General features: G+C 39.2%; 1 protein-coding gene across 6 annotated transcripts in view; it reads left to right on the forward strand.

Moving 5' to 3' along the window:
- LOC117328199 (diacylglycerol kinase zeta-like) overlaps positions 1-17,940 on the forward strand; it is a 90,294-nt gene that overhangs the window by 13,376 nt on the left and 58,978 nt on the right. For all 6 annotated transcript variants that reach the window (XM_033885635.1, XM_033885634.1, XM_033885631.1 and 3 more), the window contains 2 exons: positions 9,390-9,498; positions 17,498-17,581. In XM_033885635.1, coding sequence (XP_033741526.1) covers positions 9,390-9,498; positions 17,498-17,581 — 193 coding nt within the window. The remainder of the gene's footprint in view (positions 1-9,389; positions 9,499-17,497; positions 17,582-17,940) is intronic.

Here is a 17,940-nt window from a genome sequence, read left to right on the forward strand (position 1 = left end):
GCAATAATTTCCTTTCAAATAAAGCGATATTTCAAATAAACCGATTCCAAAATAAGAGATGAAACAAAAAAAAGACAAAGAAGGCATTTGGACGAGGATTTTATTTCACGTACTTCAAATTAAACAATATTTCAATATATCCAATTTCAAATTAAGTGAGTTCGGCTGTAGTTAAATCACATAATGGACATATCAATCAGAATATTATCAATATTTCATAGTCAAAGGACTCTGTAAAGTAGCTTTTGGGCATATAATTAAGTTAAAAGTAAAAAAACAATTTTAACCTAACCTGATATATAGTTTGATTGACCATCTAATATAGCTATTGGAATGTACCACATAGATTAAATTTCAAATTTAAATGGCAGATTATAGTGATTTAACATTGAAAATTATGTTGTATTTCAGAGAGAATTTTTTTTTTTTTTTTTTTTTTAGGAAGGCTGATGTTCCTGGCTAGAACATATTATCTTATGAGAAATTTCTATAAAATCTATGATAGAAGTTATATAGCACAACCAATATGATATTTAAGAGTGTGACGTTTCGATGACTACACTGTCACCTTCATCAGACTAATGACCAATGTTAATCATATTAAGCACTGTAGACATGTAGTGTCCGAGATGGTGATAGACTTGATCTACTGTTTAGGATGTTTCGTTTCTATCATAATCACATTGACATCAAGTTTGAAAAAAGTGTGATGAGATTGTGACAATAAACATGAAGAAAATGTTCCAGAATATTCTATAAAATCTGTTCAGCCTGTATGTGTCAGTTCAAACCTTGTTTTCAGTTATATATTGAAACATTAAGTACTCTTTTAGGCTGACTTATATTTCATTAAGACAAGTGAAATTTTTGGGTAAAAAACATATTTTAAATGCTGAAATTTTAGAAATAATGATTCTGCAAAATTTGCATAATGAATCAATCTTGCAACATGTCTTCACATACAAGTGTCCTTTGCTGTATGTGAAATTACCTTGAGTGAAAGTCTTTGCTACTATTAACACAGTTATTAGGTACAATTTGAGTGAAAGTCTTGCTATTAACATGGATTAACACTTTTGAGGGAAATAACATTTGTTACTTAAACTTGAGTGAAATTTATGTAAAACCTGACTATACTGATACTGGAACAGACATAAAACCTGGCTATACTGATACTGGAACAGGTCAGACATAAAACCTGACTATACTGATACTGGAACAGACATAAAACCTGACTATACTGATACTGGAACAGACATAAAACCTGACTATACTGATACTGGAACAGACATAAAACCTGACTATACTGATACTGGAACAGGTCAGACATAAAACCTGACTATACTGATACTGGAACAGGTCAGACATAAAACCTGACTATACTGATACTGGAACAGACATAAAACCTGACTATACTGATACTGGAACAGGTCAGACATAAAACCTGACTATACTGATACTGGAACAGACATAAAACCTGGCTATACTGATACTGGAACAGACATAAAACCTGACTATACTGATACTGAAACAGACATAAAACCTGGCTATACTGATACTGGAACAGACATAAAACCTGGCTATACTGATACTGGAACAGGTCAGACATAAAACCTGGCTATACTGATACTGGAACAGACATAAAACCTGGCTATACTGATACTGGAACAGGTCAGACATAAAACCTGACTATACTGATACTGGAACAGGTCAGACATAAACCTGACTATACTGATACTGGAACAGACATAAAACCTGACTATACTGATACTGGAACAGACATAAAACCTGACTATACTGATACTGGAACGGGTCAGACATAAAACCTGACTATACTGATACTGGAACAGGTCAGACATAAAACCTGACTATACTGATACTGGAACAGGTCAGACATAAAACCTGGCTATACTGATACTGGAACAGGTCATACATAAAACCTGACTATACTGATACTGGAACAGACATAAAACCTGACTATACTGATACTGGAACAGGTCAGACATAAAACCTGACTATACTGATACTGGAACAGACATAAAACCTGACTATACTGATACTGGAACAGGTCAGACATAAAACCTGGCTATACTGATACTGGAACAGACATAAAACCTGACTATACTGATACTGGAACAGACATAAAACCTGACTATACTGATACTGGAACAGACATAAAACCTGACTATACTGATACTGGAACAGGTCAGACATAAAACCTGACTATACTGATACTGGAACAGACATAAAACCTGACTATACTGATACTGGAACAGACATAAAACCTGGCTATACTGATACTGGAACAGGTCAGACATAAAACCTGACTATACTGATACTGGAACAGACATAAAACCTGGCTATACTGATACTGGAACAGGTCAGATATAAAACCTGGCTATACTGATACTGGAACAGACATAAAACCTGACTATACTGATACTGGAACAGACATAAAACCTGACTATACTGATACTGGAACAGGTCAGACATAAAACCTGACTATACTGATACTGGAACAGGTCAGACATAAAACCTGACTATACTGATACTGGAACAGGTCAGACATAAAACCTGGCTATACTGATACTGGAACAGACATAAAACCTGACTATACTGATACTGGAACAGACATAAAACCTGACTATACTGATACTGGAACAGACATAAAACCTGACTATACTGATACTGGAACAGGTCAGACATAAAACCTGACTATACTGATACTGGAACAGACATAAAACCTGACTATACTGATACTGGAACAGGTCAGACATAAAACCTGACTATACTGATACTGGAACAGACATAAAACCTGACTATACTGATACTGGAACGGGTCAGACATAAAACCTGACTATACTGATACTGGAACAGGTCAGACATAAAACCTGACTATACTGATACTGGAACAGACATAAAACCTGACTATACTGATACTGGAACAGGTCAGACATAAAACCTGACTATACTGATACTGGAACAGACATAAAACCTGACTATACTGATACTGGAACAGGTCAGACATAAAACCTGACTATACTGATACTGGAACAGATATAAAACCTGACTATACTGATACTGGAACAGGTCAGACATAAAACCTGACTATACTGATACTGGAACAGGTCAGACATAAAACCTGACTATACTGATACTGGAACAGACATAAAACCTGACTATACTGATACTGGAACAGACATAAAACCTGACTATACTGATACTGGAACAGACATAAAACCTGACTATACTGATACTGGAACAGGTCAGACATGATTACGTGTAATTCTTGTTTTGCATAGGCACTCAGTCTCTTTAACACGTCACTTCCAGTTCATGTATGGAAATGATATTACTCGCACAAAAAAATTGGTATTGATATAAATAAGAACCACAATGGTTGACTGGAGTGTTACTACAGTGTATCATTTGCAGTGCCATGTCACCTGAGACCTGTTCTAATTGCCTTTTGTCCATCGTGCTGTGTGTACTGTCCCTATGTAATCAATTTACATTTTAGTCTTCTTTTCAGAAACCCTTGAACAAATTGCACAAATCTTACATCAGTTACCCTTGTCCTCAATACAGGAAATGTTACATTGGGTACCCTTGTCTCCAAAACAGTAAATGTTACATTGGGTACCCTTGTCCTCAATACAGGAAATGTTACATTGGGTACCCTTGTCCTCAATACAGGAAATGTTACATTGGGTACCCTTGTCCTCAATACAGGAAATGTTACATTGGGTACCCTTGTCCTCAATACAGGAAATGTTACATTGGGTACCCTTGTCCTCAATACAGGAAATGTTACATTGGTACCCTTGTCTCCAAAACAGTAAATGTTACATTAGGTACCCTTGTCCCCAATACAGTAAATGTTACATTGGGTATCCTTATCCTCAATACAGGAAATGTTACAAAATGTTCCAGTGTTGCTACAATAGAGGAAATGTGATATTGGGTACTGTTGTCCCCAATACAGGAAATGTTACAAAATGTTCCAGTGTTGCTACAATAGAGGACATGTCACATTCAATGTAGTTTTATTTGCTTAATTCAGAATGTGCTGAGATTAGGTGGGAATTGGCTGAAGTGTCAATATGGATATTGAACATGGTGACAAGAATGACAGAGAATTAATTAACGGAATTTCATTTTCCTATTGGATTATTTGGAAATTTCCTTCCGGAGCAATCTTAGGAAGATTGACCAAAGTCAATTTAGAATCCAAATGGGTTTTGCTTGTTGGCAATAAAGAGGGAGTGAGTTTGTGTGCTAGGCACAGATGACTTGGGTACAGGCTTTTTGGGATCGCAGCATGCAAAATTCTGTCAACAGGTCTGTACTCAGCACAATATATGGTTACTATCCTAAATGTCAGCCTCTTCTCATCGCGCAAGATTTGGAGTTGACAATAAGGAAAAATGTCATCTTAATTTGGTTTTCTGAAATAATAAATGATATCTAGAAAGCTTTTAGACTCTCTGGGCTAATGAAATGGAGATGCATGGCGGTTGTCTCCTGTACAAAGGTTAGATTCTTCTATATACACATGAGATATGGGTAGCGTTTTATACTTTCTATACCCTCTGCAAAAGGTTTCAATGGGGCTCTTATATGTTTTAGCATTTACTCATTACTTCAAAGTAGTCATTGGTGAATCTACCATTGTAACAATTTTTCCATCTATAAAGGTAGCCAGAAACCACTGAGGTGTACAAACTTTAAATATTTATATTTTTATTTGCCAAGCTTACATGAATAAGTAATATGCCTTTTTATGAGGGATACAGACAGTGACAAGATAGTGGTAGTGTGTGACAGTATACAGACAGTGACAAGACAGTGGCAGTGTGTGACAGTATACAGACAGTGATAGTGTGTGACAGTATACAGACAGTGGTAGTGTGTGACAGTATACAGACAGTGACAAGACAGTGGCAGTGTGTGACAGTATACAGACAGTGGTAGTGTGTGACAGTATACATACAGTGGTAGTGTGTGACAGTATACAGACAGTGACAAGACACTGGTAGTGTGTGACAGTATATAGACAGTGACAAGACAGTGGTAGTGTGTGACAGTATACAGACAGTGACAAGACAATGGTAGTGTGTGACAGTTTACAGACAGTGACAAGACAGTGGTAGTGTGTGACAGTATACAGACAGTGGTAGTGTGTGACAGTATACAGACAGTGGTAGTGTGTGACAGTATACAGACAGTGACAAGACAGTGGTAGTGTGTGACAGTATACAGACAGTGACAAGACAGTGGTAGTGTGTGACAGTATACAGACAGTGACAAGACAGTGGTAGTGTGTGACAGTATACAGACAGTGACAAGACAGTGGTAGTGTGTGACAGTATACAGACAGTGACAAGACAGTGGTAGTGTGTGACAGTATACAGACAGTGACAAGACAGTGGTAGTGTGTGACAGTATACAGACAGTGACAAGACAGTGGTAGTGTGTGACAGTATACAGACAGTGGTAGTGTGTGACAGTATACAGACAGTGACAAGACAGTGGTAGTGTGTGACAGTATACAGACAGTGACAAGACAGTGGTAGTGTGTGACAGTATACAGACGGTGACAAGACAGTGGTAGTGTGTGACAGTATACAGACAGTGGTAGTGGGTGACAGTATACAGACAGTGGTAGTGTGTGACAGTATACAGACAGTGGTAGTGTGTGACGGTATACAGACAGTGGTAGTGTGTGACAGTATACAGACAGTGACAAGACAGTGGTAGTGTGTGACAGTATACAGACAGTGACAAGACAGTGGTAGTGTGTGACAGTATACAGACAGTGGTAGTGTGTGACAGTATACAGACAGTGACAAGACAGTGGTAGTGTGTGACAGTATACAGACAGTGACAAGACAGTGGTAGTGTGTGACAGTATACAGACAGTGACAAGACAGTGGTAGTGTGTGACAGTATACAGACGGTGACAAGACAGTGGTAGTGTGTGACATAGACAGGGTAGTGTGACAGTATACAGACAGTGGTAGTGTGTGACAGTATACAGACAGTGGTAGTGTGTGACAGTATACAGACAGTGACAAGACAATGGTAGTGTGTGACAGTATACAGACAGTGACAAGACAGTGGTAGTGTGTGACAGTATACAGATGGTGACAAGACAGTGGTAGTGTGTGACAGTATACAGACAGTGACAAGACAGTGGTAGTGTGTGACAGTATACAGACAGTGACAAGACAGTGGTAGTGTGTGACAGTATACAGACAGTGACAAGACAGTGGTAGTGTGTGACAGTATACAGACAGTGACAAGACAGTGGTAGTGTGTGACAGTATACAGACAGTGACAAGACAGTGGTAGTGTGTGACGGTATACAGATGGTGACAAGACAGTGGTAGTGTGTGACAGTATAGAAAAATACCCTGTGATATAACACATTGCAATGATCAACCTTTAATGGAGTCCTTGATAAAGAGACTTTGAGCTACAATTCATTATAGAATGTTAATATAGTGTGAATTGAAATTATATCTGTTAAGTGAAGAGTCTTGTAAATTAGAATACACAGGTGGATAAACTGGCCATGTTTCATTTGGTCAGTGATACTCGGGACCTACACCAAATTTGCAGCAATGAGAGAAATCAATAAATGAGCGATTTTGTGGTGATGATGCCAAGAGGTGTGTTAGTATGGGGCTGTCATCAGTTGATCTATATTCAGCCACATATTATAGATATTATGTATAATTGGCCATAAAGTATATAGCCTAGTGCTATGATACCTAATGAGATGGAGGCCCATCCAGTATTATTACACTGTAGAAAATGACCTCTGTGCCACCAGGCCAGACACGTTTTCCAATATTCTACATAAGTGTTCTTTAATGGGTTTTCCACAGTAGCCAGATGTAAAAACGTAGTATTGGTCCAAGTAAGTTAATGTGAAAACTATTCTCTACAGGGTTAACCATTCTCTACACAGTTAACCATTCTCTACATAGTTAACCATTCTCTACACAGTTAACCATTCTCTACAGGGTTAACCATTCTCTACAGGGTTAACCATTCTCTACACAGTTAACCATTCTCTACAGGGTTAACCATTCTCTACACAGTTAACCATTCTCTACAGGGTTAACCATTCTCTACACAGTTAACCATTCTCTACACAGTTAACCATTCTCTACAGGGTTAACCATTCTCTACACAGTTAACCATTCTCTACAGGGTTAACCATTCTCTACACAGTTAACCATTCTCTACACAGTTAACCATTCTCTACAGGGTTAACCATTCTCTACAGGGTTAACCATTCTCTACATAGTTAACCATTCTCTACACAGTTAACCATTCTCTACACAGTTAACCATTCTCTACACAGTTAACCATTCTCTACATAGTTAACCATTCTCTACACAGTTAACCATTCTCTACACAGTTAACCATTCTCTACACAGTTAACCATTCTCTACAGGGTTAACCATTCTCTACACAGTTAACTATTCTCTACAGGGTTAACCATTCTCTACAGGGTTAACCATTCTCTACAGGGTTAACCATTCTCTACACAGTTAACCATTCTCTACACAGTTAACCATTCTCTACACAGTTAACCATTCTCTACACAGTTAACCATTCTCTACACAGTTAACCATTCTCTACAGGGTTAACCATTCTCTACACAGTTAACCATTCTCTACAGGGTTAACCATTCTCTACACAGTTAACCATTCTCTACACAGTTAACCGTTCTCTACATAGTTAACCATTCTCTACAGGGTTAACCATTCTCTACAGGGTTAACCATTCTCTACACAGTTAACCATTCTCTACACAGTTAACCATTCTCTACACAGTTAACCATTCTCTACACAGTTAACCATTCTCTACAGGGTTAACCATTCTCTACAGGGTTAACCATTCTCTACACAGTTAACCATTCTCTACACAGTTAACCATTCTCTACGTAGTTAACCATTCTCTACAGGGTTAACCATTCTCTACACAGTTAACCATTCTCTACGTAGTTAACCATTCTCTACAGGGTTAACCATTCTCTATAGGGTTAACCATTCTCTACGTAGTTAACCATTCTCTACACAGTTAACCATTCTCTACACAGTTAACTATTCTCTACACAGTTAACCATTCTCTACACAGTTAACTATTCTCTACACAGTTAACTATTCTCTACACAGTTAACCATTCCCTACACAGTTAACTATTCTCTACACGGTTAACCATTCTCTACACAGTTAACCATTCTCCACTGGTTGCTCAATTTTTATAACCAGATTAACCTGACCGCTTATTTTTATAACCTGATTAAGTTGACCACTCAGTTTTTATAATCTGATTAAGTTGACCACTCAGTTTTATAACCTGATTAATTTGACCACTCGATTTTTGTAACCAGATTCACTGGATTGCTCAGTTTTTCTTATGCTTGAATTGAGGTTGTATTGTACTTGTATTTGAAAATGTTGAATATTGCTTTAGAAAGATGACTCTACAAGTTCAAACTTACAAAATTGGACAATAAATACAGTGTTAAAGTAAATGAAATTGTTTTATAATTCTTGAACACACTACTTTAGGCCTTGACATAAAACATATACTATGTGAGGTCTTGACATAAAACATACACTACGTGCGACCTTGACATAAAACATACACTACGTGCGACCTTGACATAAAACATACACTACGTGCGACCTTGACATAAAACATACACTACATGCGGCCTTGACGTAAAACATATACAATGTGTGACCTTGACATAAAACATACACTACATGAGGCCTTGACATAAAACATACACTACGTGCGACCTTGACATAAAACATACACTACGTGCGACCTTGACATAAAACATACACTACGTGCGACCTTGACATAAAACATACACTACATGAGGCCTTGACATAAAACATACACTACGTGCGACCTTGACATAAAACATACACTACGTGCGACCTTGACATAAAACATACACTACATGAGGCCTTGACATAAAACATACACTATGTGCGACCTTGACATAAAACATACATTACGTGAGGTCTTGACATAAAACATACACTAAGTATGGCCTCTATATAACATACAAGAGTCCTGGTCATAAAAACTTTCATACCTCAACACAAGCTATGTGTAGCTGCCAGTATCAGTCTGAGGTCATAAAGATGTGTACTTTCATTAATATTTCATTGGTTACAACTAGTAGAGAACTCTGAAATAGGTTATTGAAATGGTAATAAGGATGACTCTTTCTCCCCAGGGCCATAGTTTTTATTATTAATGAACTTTTGTCCTCTTACAGGATAACGCAGTTGATATTATCACTAATTTTCCTGTGAAAACATTCAGGTACATTTTGTTTTCTTGTCTTGCAGGAAAGCTATTTCCAAAAATGCACTGAACCATGCAACCAATTATTTACATCCTACCCACGCTGAGCATGGGTACCGTCGCCGGGAGCTTCGGGACACAGTCGACTGGCTGGTAGGTGTTACACACTACTCTTACTGAATATCATTGTACTATATTTACATTTGCTCTGCATTTCCCCATTGACACAATGCTAAGAGGCAGTTGCCACCATACGTCTATAACACCCAGTGCCTCAGGCTATAACACCCAGTGGGTCATGTGACATTAAAAAAGGCGGGATTTTTTGGGGTTTTATTTGTTGGTTCAGTTTTTTTCAAAGTTGACGGAAATGGTAAGACAATGTAAATATAAGTATTGAACAGTGGTTTTAATGTTGTTATAGTAGATATGGCAGCAAGATGTATGGTGGGTAAATGTAGCATGGGAACCCTAACGCCATTTGCCCACCATACATCTTGCTGCCATATCGACAATAACAACATTAAAACCGCTGTTCATTGCTTAAATACAGTTTAATTGTTTTATTAATTTTTATTTCATTATTTTACTAAGAAAGTAAGAACAACCATTTCTAACATTTTGAATAATTCCTAATCAGAACATTGACACCTCACATTGGGTTCCTATTGTTTGTGGTGATACCTCGTCCAAATTTCACTTCAGTTTTCGAGTTCTTGCTTTTAGGCCACCTGAGACAAAGTTTTCAACCAACTTCTCAATAACCAAGAGGCCCAGTGTCATAAATTTACCTACTTTAAAGGTAGAGATTGAAAGATTGAAACAAATGAAGAAAGCCTTTCAGTATTTGAAATGAAGTTTCTTTGTGCTGTGGTATAGTTTCAGTATTTCAAATGAAGTTTCTCTGTGCTGTGGTAGTTTCTGTATTTGAAATGAGGTTTCTCTGTGCTGTGGTAGTTTCAGTATTTCAAATGAAGTTTCGCTGTGCTGTGGTAGTTTCAGTATTTCAAATGAAGTTTCGCTGTGCTGTGGTAGTTTCAGTATTTCAAATGAAGTTTCTCTGTGCTGTGGTACTTTCAGCATTTGAAATGAAGTTTCTTTGTATTGTGGTAGTTTCATGCAGTATTTCAAATGAAGTTTGTCTGTGCTGTGGTAGTTTCAGTATTTGAAATGATTTTTTTCTGTGCTGTGGTAGTTTCAGTATTTCAAATGAAGTTTCTCGGTGTTGCGGTAGTTTCTGTATTTCAAATGAAGTTTCTCTGCGCTGTGGTAGTTTCAGTATTTGAAATGAAGTTTCTCTGTGCTGTGGTAGTAGTTTATCTGTGCTGTGGTAGTAGTTTATCTGTGCTGTGGTAGTTTCAGTATTTCAAATGAAGTTTCTCTGTGTTGTGGTAGTAGTTTATCTGTGCTGTGGTAGTAGTTTATCTGTGCTGTGGTAGTTTCAGTATTTCAAATGAAGTTTCTCTGTGTTGTGGTAGTAGTTTATCTGTGCTGTGGTAGTAGTTTATCTGCGCTGTGGTAGTTTCAGTATTTCAAGTGAAGTTCATCTGTGCTCCATGTGGTACTTTCAGACCTAAGCCAGCACTCCCTTGGATGTTTAATGTAAATAGACATGTCCTCTTGGCGTCTCCCACCAATCTGATTCCAGGAGCTATTTCATATTGCGATAGCATCAGGTTGTAATTCTGTTGTCTGCAGTGTATAGGTATATATGCTGGTACTAGGTAGACACTGTTCTATTTTTGGGTACTAGGTAGACAGTGTTCTATTTTTGGGTATATTCTGATATTGATTTAATGTTTTATGCTATTTTTGGATGTGAGTTAGTGTTAAGAGCTATTTTAAGGTCTGTACTGCTGCCAATAAAACACTAGACTCGCCTCCGAGATCAGATATATTAGGTTCACTAAATCAGGTCCATGCCAATCAGGATATATACAAGTTACCTAATGAAATCAATGATTGATGATGGATACCAATTGATCATATTTTAGGAATGATATGTTTAACAAACTATTAAGGCTTGATTGGGATGGTACCCTCCTTTGGCTAGTATCTAAGTAAACTGCAAATGATGTCAGTAATTACTCAAAAGTAGAGCATATGTTCTCCATTCCATTATGTAAAACTAAAAAATCAGCACTCGCATCAAATGTCATGCTGTCATGATTTAGAGGAAAAGTGAAATGTAGAGAAAAGAACTTTCATATATACATCCAATAAAGATCATTAGACGGTGGGTGCCAATATCCCTCTGGGATCTCTTGTTTATTTAGATTTTCATAGACACTATGACCTTCTTTGGTTTCATGCTGCTACAAAACTGGAGTTTACATCAAAGTAAAATATTCATTATGATGTTAATTTTGACGTCAATTAAGAGTACAAAACATGCGAGTTAGCTGTTGGCTGGAGGACCCTTATTTCCCTAGGGGTATACACGCTGTATGATGGAAACAAACAATATAGCTCGGTGGTAGATGCAATATTGGCAACATGTTGTAATTATATTTTAAAATGTTAAAAAATGGAAATGTAAAGTACAGGATAGAATGGCACCAACATAATTTGATTTTGCGAGTTAGGGGTCACTAAATGCCAGATCAAAGGATTTCCATCGCTTGCCTTGGTATAAGACCTTCTAAGAGCTTGTGATTTTCTCTGGTCACAAACAAATCCTTGTAGTTGTACTGAGTGAGAAGTGATGGCTGTATCAGTGGTTTCTGTCGTATTGGTAATACCATCTAATGTGCCCAGCTTTTATCCGGGTTTCCCCCTTTGTTGGCGCAATGGCTTTAACGTGACAATGTGTTCAGTTATCCAAAGTAATTACAAGGCTGATAACTACACACAAATCTCCGATATCCTGCCATACACACAGTTGATAGATTTACTCGTCTATATGTTGATGAAATGGCCAGTAAAATGTATGTCGGAGGTTTACCGCCGTCAATGTGATAATGTATGTCAGAGGTTTACTGTCGTCAATGTTATAATGTATGTCAGAGGTTTACTGTCGTCAATGTTATAATGTATGTCAGAGGTTTACCACCGTCAACGTTATAATGTATGACAGAGGTTTACTGTCGTCAATGTGATACATGTATGTCAGAGGTTTACTGTCGTCAATGTTATAATGTATGTCAGAGGTTTACTGTCGTCAATGTGATACATGTATGTCAGAGGTTTACCACCGTCAATGTGATAATGTATGTCGGAGGTTTACCACCGTCAATGTTATAATGTATGTCAGAGGTTTACCACCGTCAATGTGATACATGTATGTCAGAGGTTTACCACCGTCAATGTGATACATGTATGTCAGAGGTTTACTGTCGTCAATGTGATACATGTATGTCAGAGGTTTACCACCGTCAATGTGATACATGTATGTCAGAGGTTTACCGCCGTCAATGTGATACATGTATGTCAGAGGTTTACCACCGTCAATGTGATAATGTATGTCAGAGGTTTACTGTCGTCAATGTGATACATGTATGTCAGAGGTTTACCGTCGTCAATGTTATAATGTATGTCAGAGGTTTACTGTCGTCAATGTGATAATGTATGTCAGAGGTTTACTGTCGTCAATGTTATAATGTATGTCAGAGATTTACTGCCGTCAATGTTATAATGTATGTCAGAGATTTACCACCGTCAATGTTATAATGTATGTCAGAGGTTTACCACCGTCAATGTGATACATGTATGTCAGAGGTTTACTGTCGTCAATGTGATACATGTATGTCAGAGGTTTACCACCGTCAATGTGATACATGTATGTCAGAGGTTTACCACTGTCAATGTTATAATGTATGTCAGAGGTTTACCGTCGTAAATGTGATACATGTATGTCAGAGGTTTACAGCCGTCAATGTTATAATGTATGTCAGAGGTTTACCACCGTCAATGTGATACATGTATGTCAGAGGTTTACTGTCGTCAATGTTATAATGTATGTCAGAGGTTTACTGTCGTCAATGTGATCCATGTATGTCAGAGGTTTACTGTCGTCAATGTGATACATGTATGTCAGAGGTTTACCACCGTCAATGTGATAATGTATGTCAGAGGTTTACTGTCGTCAATGTGATACATGTATGTCAGAGGTTTACCACCGTCAATGTGATAATGTATGTCAGAGGTTTACCACCGTCAATGTGATACATGTATGTCAGAGGTTTACTGTCGTCAATGTTATAATGTATGTCAGAGGTTTACTGTCGTCAATGTTATAATGTATGTCAAAGGTTTACTGTCGTCAATGTGATACATGTATGTCAGAGGTTTACCACCGTCAATGTGATACATGTATGTCAAAGGTTTACCGCCGTCAATGTTATAATGTATGTCAGAGGTTTACCACCGTCAATGTTATAATGTATGTCAGAGGTTTACCACCGTCAATGTGATACATGTATGTCAGAGGTTTACTGTCGTCAATGTTATAATGTATGTCAGAGGTTTACTGTCGTCAATGTGATACATGTATGTCAGAGGTTTACTGTCGTCAATGTGATAATGTATGTCAGAGGTTTACCACCGTCAATGTGATAATGTATGTCAGAGGTTTACCACCGTCAATGTGATACATGTATGTCAGAGGTTTACAGCCGTCAATGTGATAATGTATGACAGAGGTACATGAAAAAGGTGTACATATAATTTTATGTTAGACCTAGGTTTGATCTGACACTATAGAGGTGTAATGTTAGACCTAGGTCTGATGTGACGCTATCGAGGTGGAATGTTAGACCTAGGTCTGATGTGACGCTATCGAGGTGGAATGTTAGACCTAGGTCTGATGTGACGCTATCGAGGTGGAATGTTAGACCTAGGTCTGATGTGACGCTATCGAGGTGTAATGACAGACCTAGGTCTGATGTGACGCTATCGAGGTGGAATGTTAGACCTAGGTCTGATGTGACGCTATCGAGGTGGAATGTTAGACCTTGATCTGATGTGACGCTATCGAGGTGGAATGTTAGACCTAGGTCTGATGTGACGCTATCGAGGTGGAATGTTAGACCTAGGTCTGATGTGACGCTATCGAGGTGGAATGTTAGACCTAGGTCTGATGTGACACTATCGAGGTGTAATATTAGACCTAGGTCTGATGTGACACTATGGAGGTGGAATGTTAGACCAAGGTCTGATGTGACGCTATCGAGGTGTAATGTTAGACCTAGGTCTGATGTGACGCTATCGAGGTGTAATGTTAGACCTTAGTCTAATGTGACGCTATCGAGGTGGAATGTTAGACCTAGGTCTGATGTGACGCTATCGAGGTGTAATGTTAGAACTAGGTCTGATGTGACACTATCGAGGTGTAATATTACATCTAGGTCTGATGTGACGCTATCGAGGTGTAATGTTAGACCTTGGTCTGATGTGACGCTATCGAGGTGGAATGTTAGACCTAGGTCTGATGTGACACTATCGAGGTGTAATGTTAGACCTAGATCTGATGTGACGCTATCGAGGTGTAATGTTAGACCTAGGTCTGATGTGACGCTATCGAGGTGGAATGTTAGACCTAGGTCTGATGTGACACTATCGAGGTGTAATGTTAGACCTAGGTCTGATGTGACACTATCGAGGTGTAATGTTAGACCTAGATCTGATGTGACGCTATCGAGGTGTAATATTAGACCTAGGTCTGATGTGACGCTATCGAGGTGTAATGTTAGACCTAGGTCTGATGTGACACTATCGAGGTGTAATGTTAGACCTAGGTCTGATGTGACGCTATCGAGGTGTAATGTTAGACCTAGGTCTGATGAGACGCTATCGAGGTGTAATGTTAGACCTAGGTCTGATGTGACGCTATCGAGGTGTAATGTTAGACCTAGGTCTGATGTGACGCTATCGAGGTGTAATGTTAGACCTAGGTCTGATGTGACGCTATCAAGGTGTAATGTTAGACCTAGGTCTGATGTGACGCTATCGAGGTGTAATGTTAGACCTAGGTCTGATGTGACGCTATCGAGGTGTAATGTTAGACCTAGGTCTGATGTGACGCTATCGAGGTGTAATGTTAGACCTAGGTCTGATGTGACGCTATCGAGGTGTAATATTAGACCTAGGTCTGATGTGACACTATCGAGGTGTAATGTTAGACCTAGGTCTGATGTGACGCTATCGAGGTGTAATGTTAGACCTAGGTCTGATGTGACGCTATTGAGGTGTAATGTTAGACCTAGGTCTGATGTGACGCTATCGAGGTGTAATATTAGACCTAGGTCTGATGTGACACTATCGAGGTGTAATGTTAGACCTAGGTCTGATGGGATGCTATCGAGGTGTAATGTTAGACCTAGGTCTGATGTGACACTATAGAGGTGTAATGTTAGACCTAGGTCTGATGTGACGCTATCGAGGTGTAATATTAGACCTAGGTCTGATGTGACGCTATCGAGGTGTAATGTTAGACCTAGATCTGATGTGACGCTATCGAGGTGTAATGTTAGACCTAGGTCTGATGTGACGCTATAGAGGTGGAATGTTAGACCTAGGTCTGATGTGACACTATCGAGGTGTAATATTAGACCTAGGTCTGATGTGACACTATCGAGGTGTAATGTTAGACCTAGGTCTGATGTGACGCTATCGAGGTGGAATGTTAGACCTAGATCTGATGTGACACTATCGAGGTGTAATGTTAGACCTAGGTCTGATGTGACGCTATCGAGGTGTAATGTTAGACCTAGGTCTGATGTGACGCTATCGAGGTGTAATATTAGACCTAGGTCTGATGTGACGCTATCGAGGTGTAATGTTAGACCTAGATCTGATGTGACGCTATCGAGGTGTAATGTTAGACCTAGGTCTGATGTGACGCTATAGAGGTGGAATGTTAGACCTAGGTCTGATGTGACACTATCGAGGTGTAATATTAGACCTAGGTCTGATGTGACACTATCGAGGTGTAATGTTAGACCTAGGTCTGATGTGACGCTATCGAGGTGGAATGTTAGACCTAGATCTGATGTGACACTATCGAGGTGTAATGTTAGACCTAGGTCTGATGTGACGCTATCGAGGTGTAATGTTAGACCTAGGTCTGATGTGACGCTATCGAGGTGTAATGTTAGACCTAGGTCTGATGGGATGCTATCGAGGTGTAATGTTAGACCTAGGTCTGATGTGACACTATCGAGGTGTAATGTTAGACCTAGGTCTGATGTGACACTATCGAGGTGTAATATTAGACCTAGGTCTGATGTGACGCTATCGAGGTGTAATATTAGACCTAGGTCTGATGTGACACTATCGAGGTGTAATATTAGACCTAGGTCTGATGTGACGCTATCGAGGTGTAATGTTAGACCTAGGTCTGATGTGACGCTATCGAGGTGTAATGTTAGACCTAGGTCTGATGTGACACTATCGAGGTGTAATGTTAGACCTAGGTCTGATGTGACACTATTGAGGTGTAATATTAGTCCTAGGTCTGATGTGACACTATCGAGGTGTAATATTAGACCTAGGTCTGATGTGACGCTATCGAGGTGTAATGTTAGACCTAGGTCTGATGTGACGCTATCGAGGTGTAATGTTAGACCTAGGTCTGATGGGATGCTATCGAGGTGTAATGTTAGACCTAGGTCTGATGTGACACTATCGAGGTGTAATGTTAGACCTAGGTCTGATGTGACACTATCGAGGTGTAATGTTAGACCTAGGTCTGATGTGACACTATCGAGGTGTAATGTTAGACCTAGGTCTGATGGGATGCTATCGAGGTGTAATGTTAGACCTAGGTCTGATGTGACACTATCGAGGTGTAATGTTAGACCTAGGTCTGATGGGATGCTATCGAGGTGTAATGTTAGACCTAGGTCTGATGTGACACTATCGAGGTGTAATGTTAGACCTAGGTCTGATGTGACACTATCGAGGTGTAATATTAGACCTAGGTCTGATGTGACACTATCGAGGTGTAATGTTAGACCTAGGTCTGATGTGACACTATCGAGGTGTAATGTTAGACCTTGGTCTGATGGGATGCTATCGAGGTGTAATGTTAGACCTAGGTCTGATGTGACACTATCGAGGTGTAATGTTAGACCTAGGTCTGATGTGATGCTAACGAGGTGTAATGTTAGACCTAGGTGAGGTGTAATAACAGAGGATTTTGTTGATTTTGTAGGACCAGGCTATTAATAGTGACCACCTGTGGGTAGAAACTAATGCCTCTGGGGACTACTGCTATGCCATGGAGCCCGACTGTATGGTAAGTATTATTTCTCCTCTGGGGACTACTGCTATGCCATGGAGCCCGACTGTATGGTAAGTATTATTTCTCCTCTGGGGACTACTGCTATGCCATGGAGCCCGACTGTATGGTAAGTATTATTTCTCCTCTGGGGACTACTGCTATGCCATGGAGCCCGACTGTATGGTAAGTATTATTTCTCCTCTGGGGACTACTGCTATGCCATGGAGCCCGACTGTATGGTAAGTATTATTTCTCCTCTGGGGACTACTGCTATGCCATGGAGCCAGACTGTATGGTAAGTATTATTTCTCCTCTGGGGACTACTGCTATGCCATGGAGCCTGACTGTATGGTAAGTATTATTTCTCCTCTGGG

This window comes from Pecten maximus, chromosome 5, assembly GCF_902652985.1.
Source record: "Pecten maximus chromosome 5, xPecMax1.1, whole genome shotgun sequence".
NCBI lineage: Eukaryota > Metazoa > Mollusca > Bivalvia > Pectinida > Pectinidae > Pecten > Pecten maximus.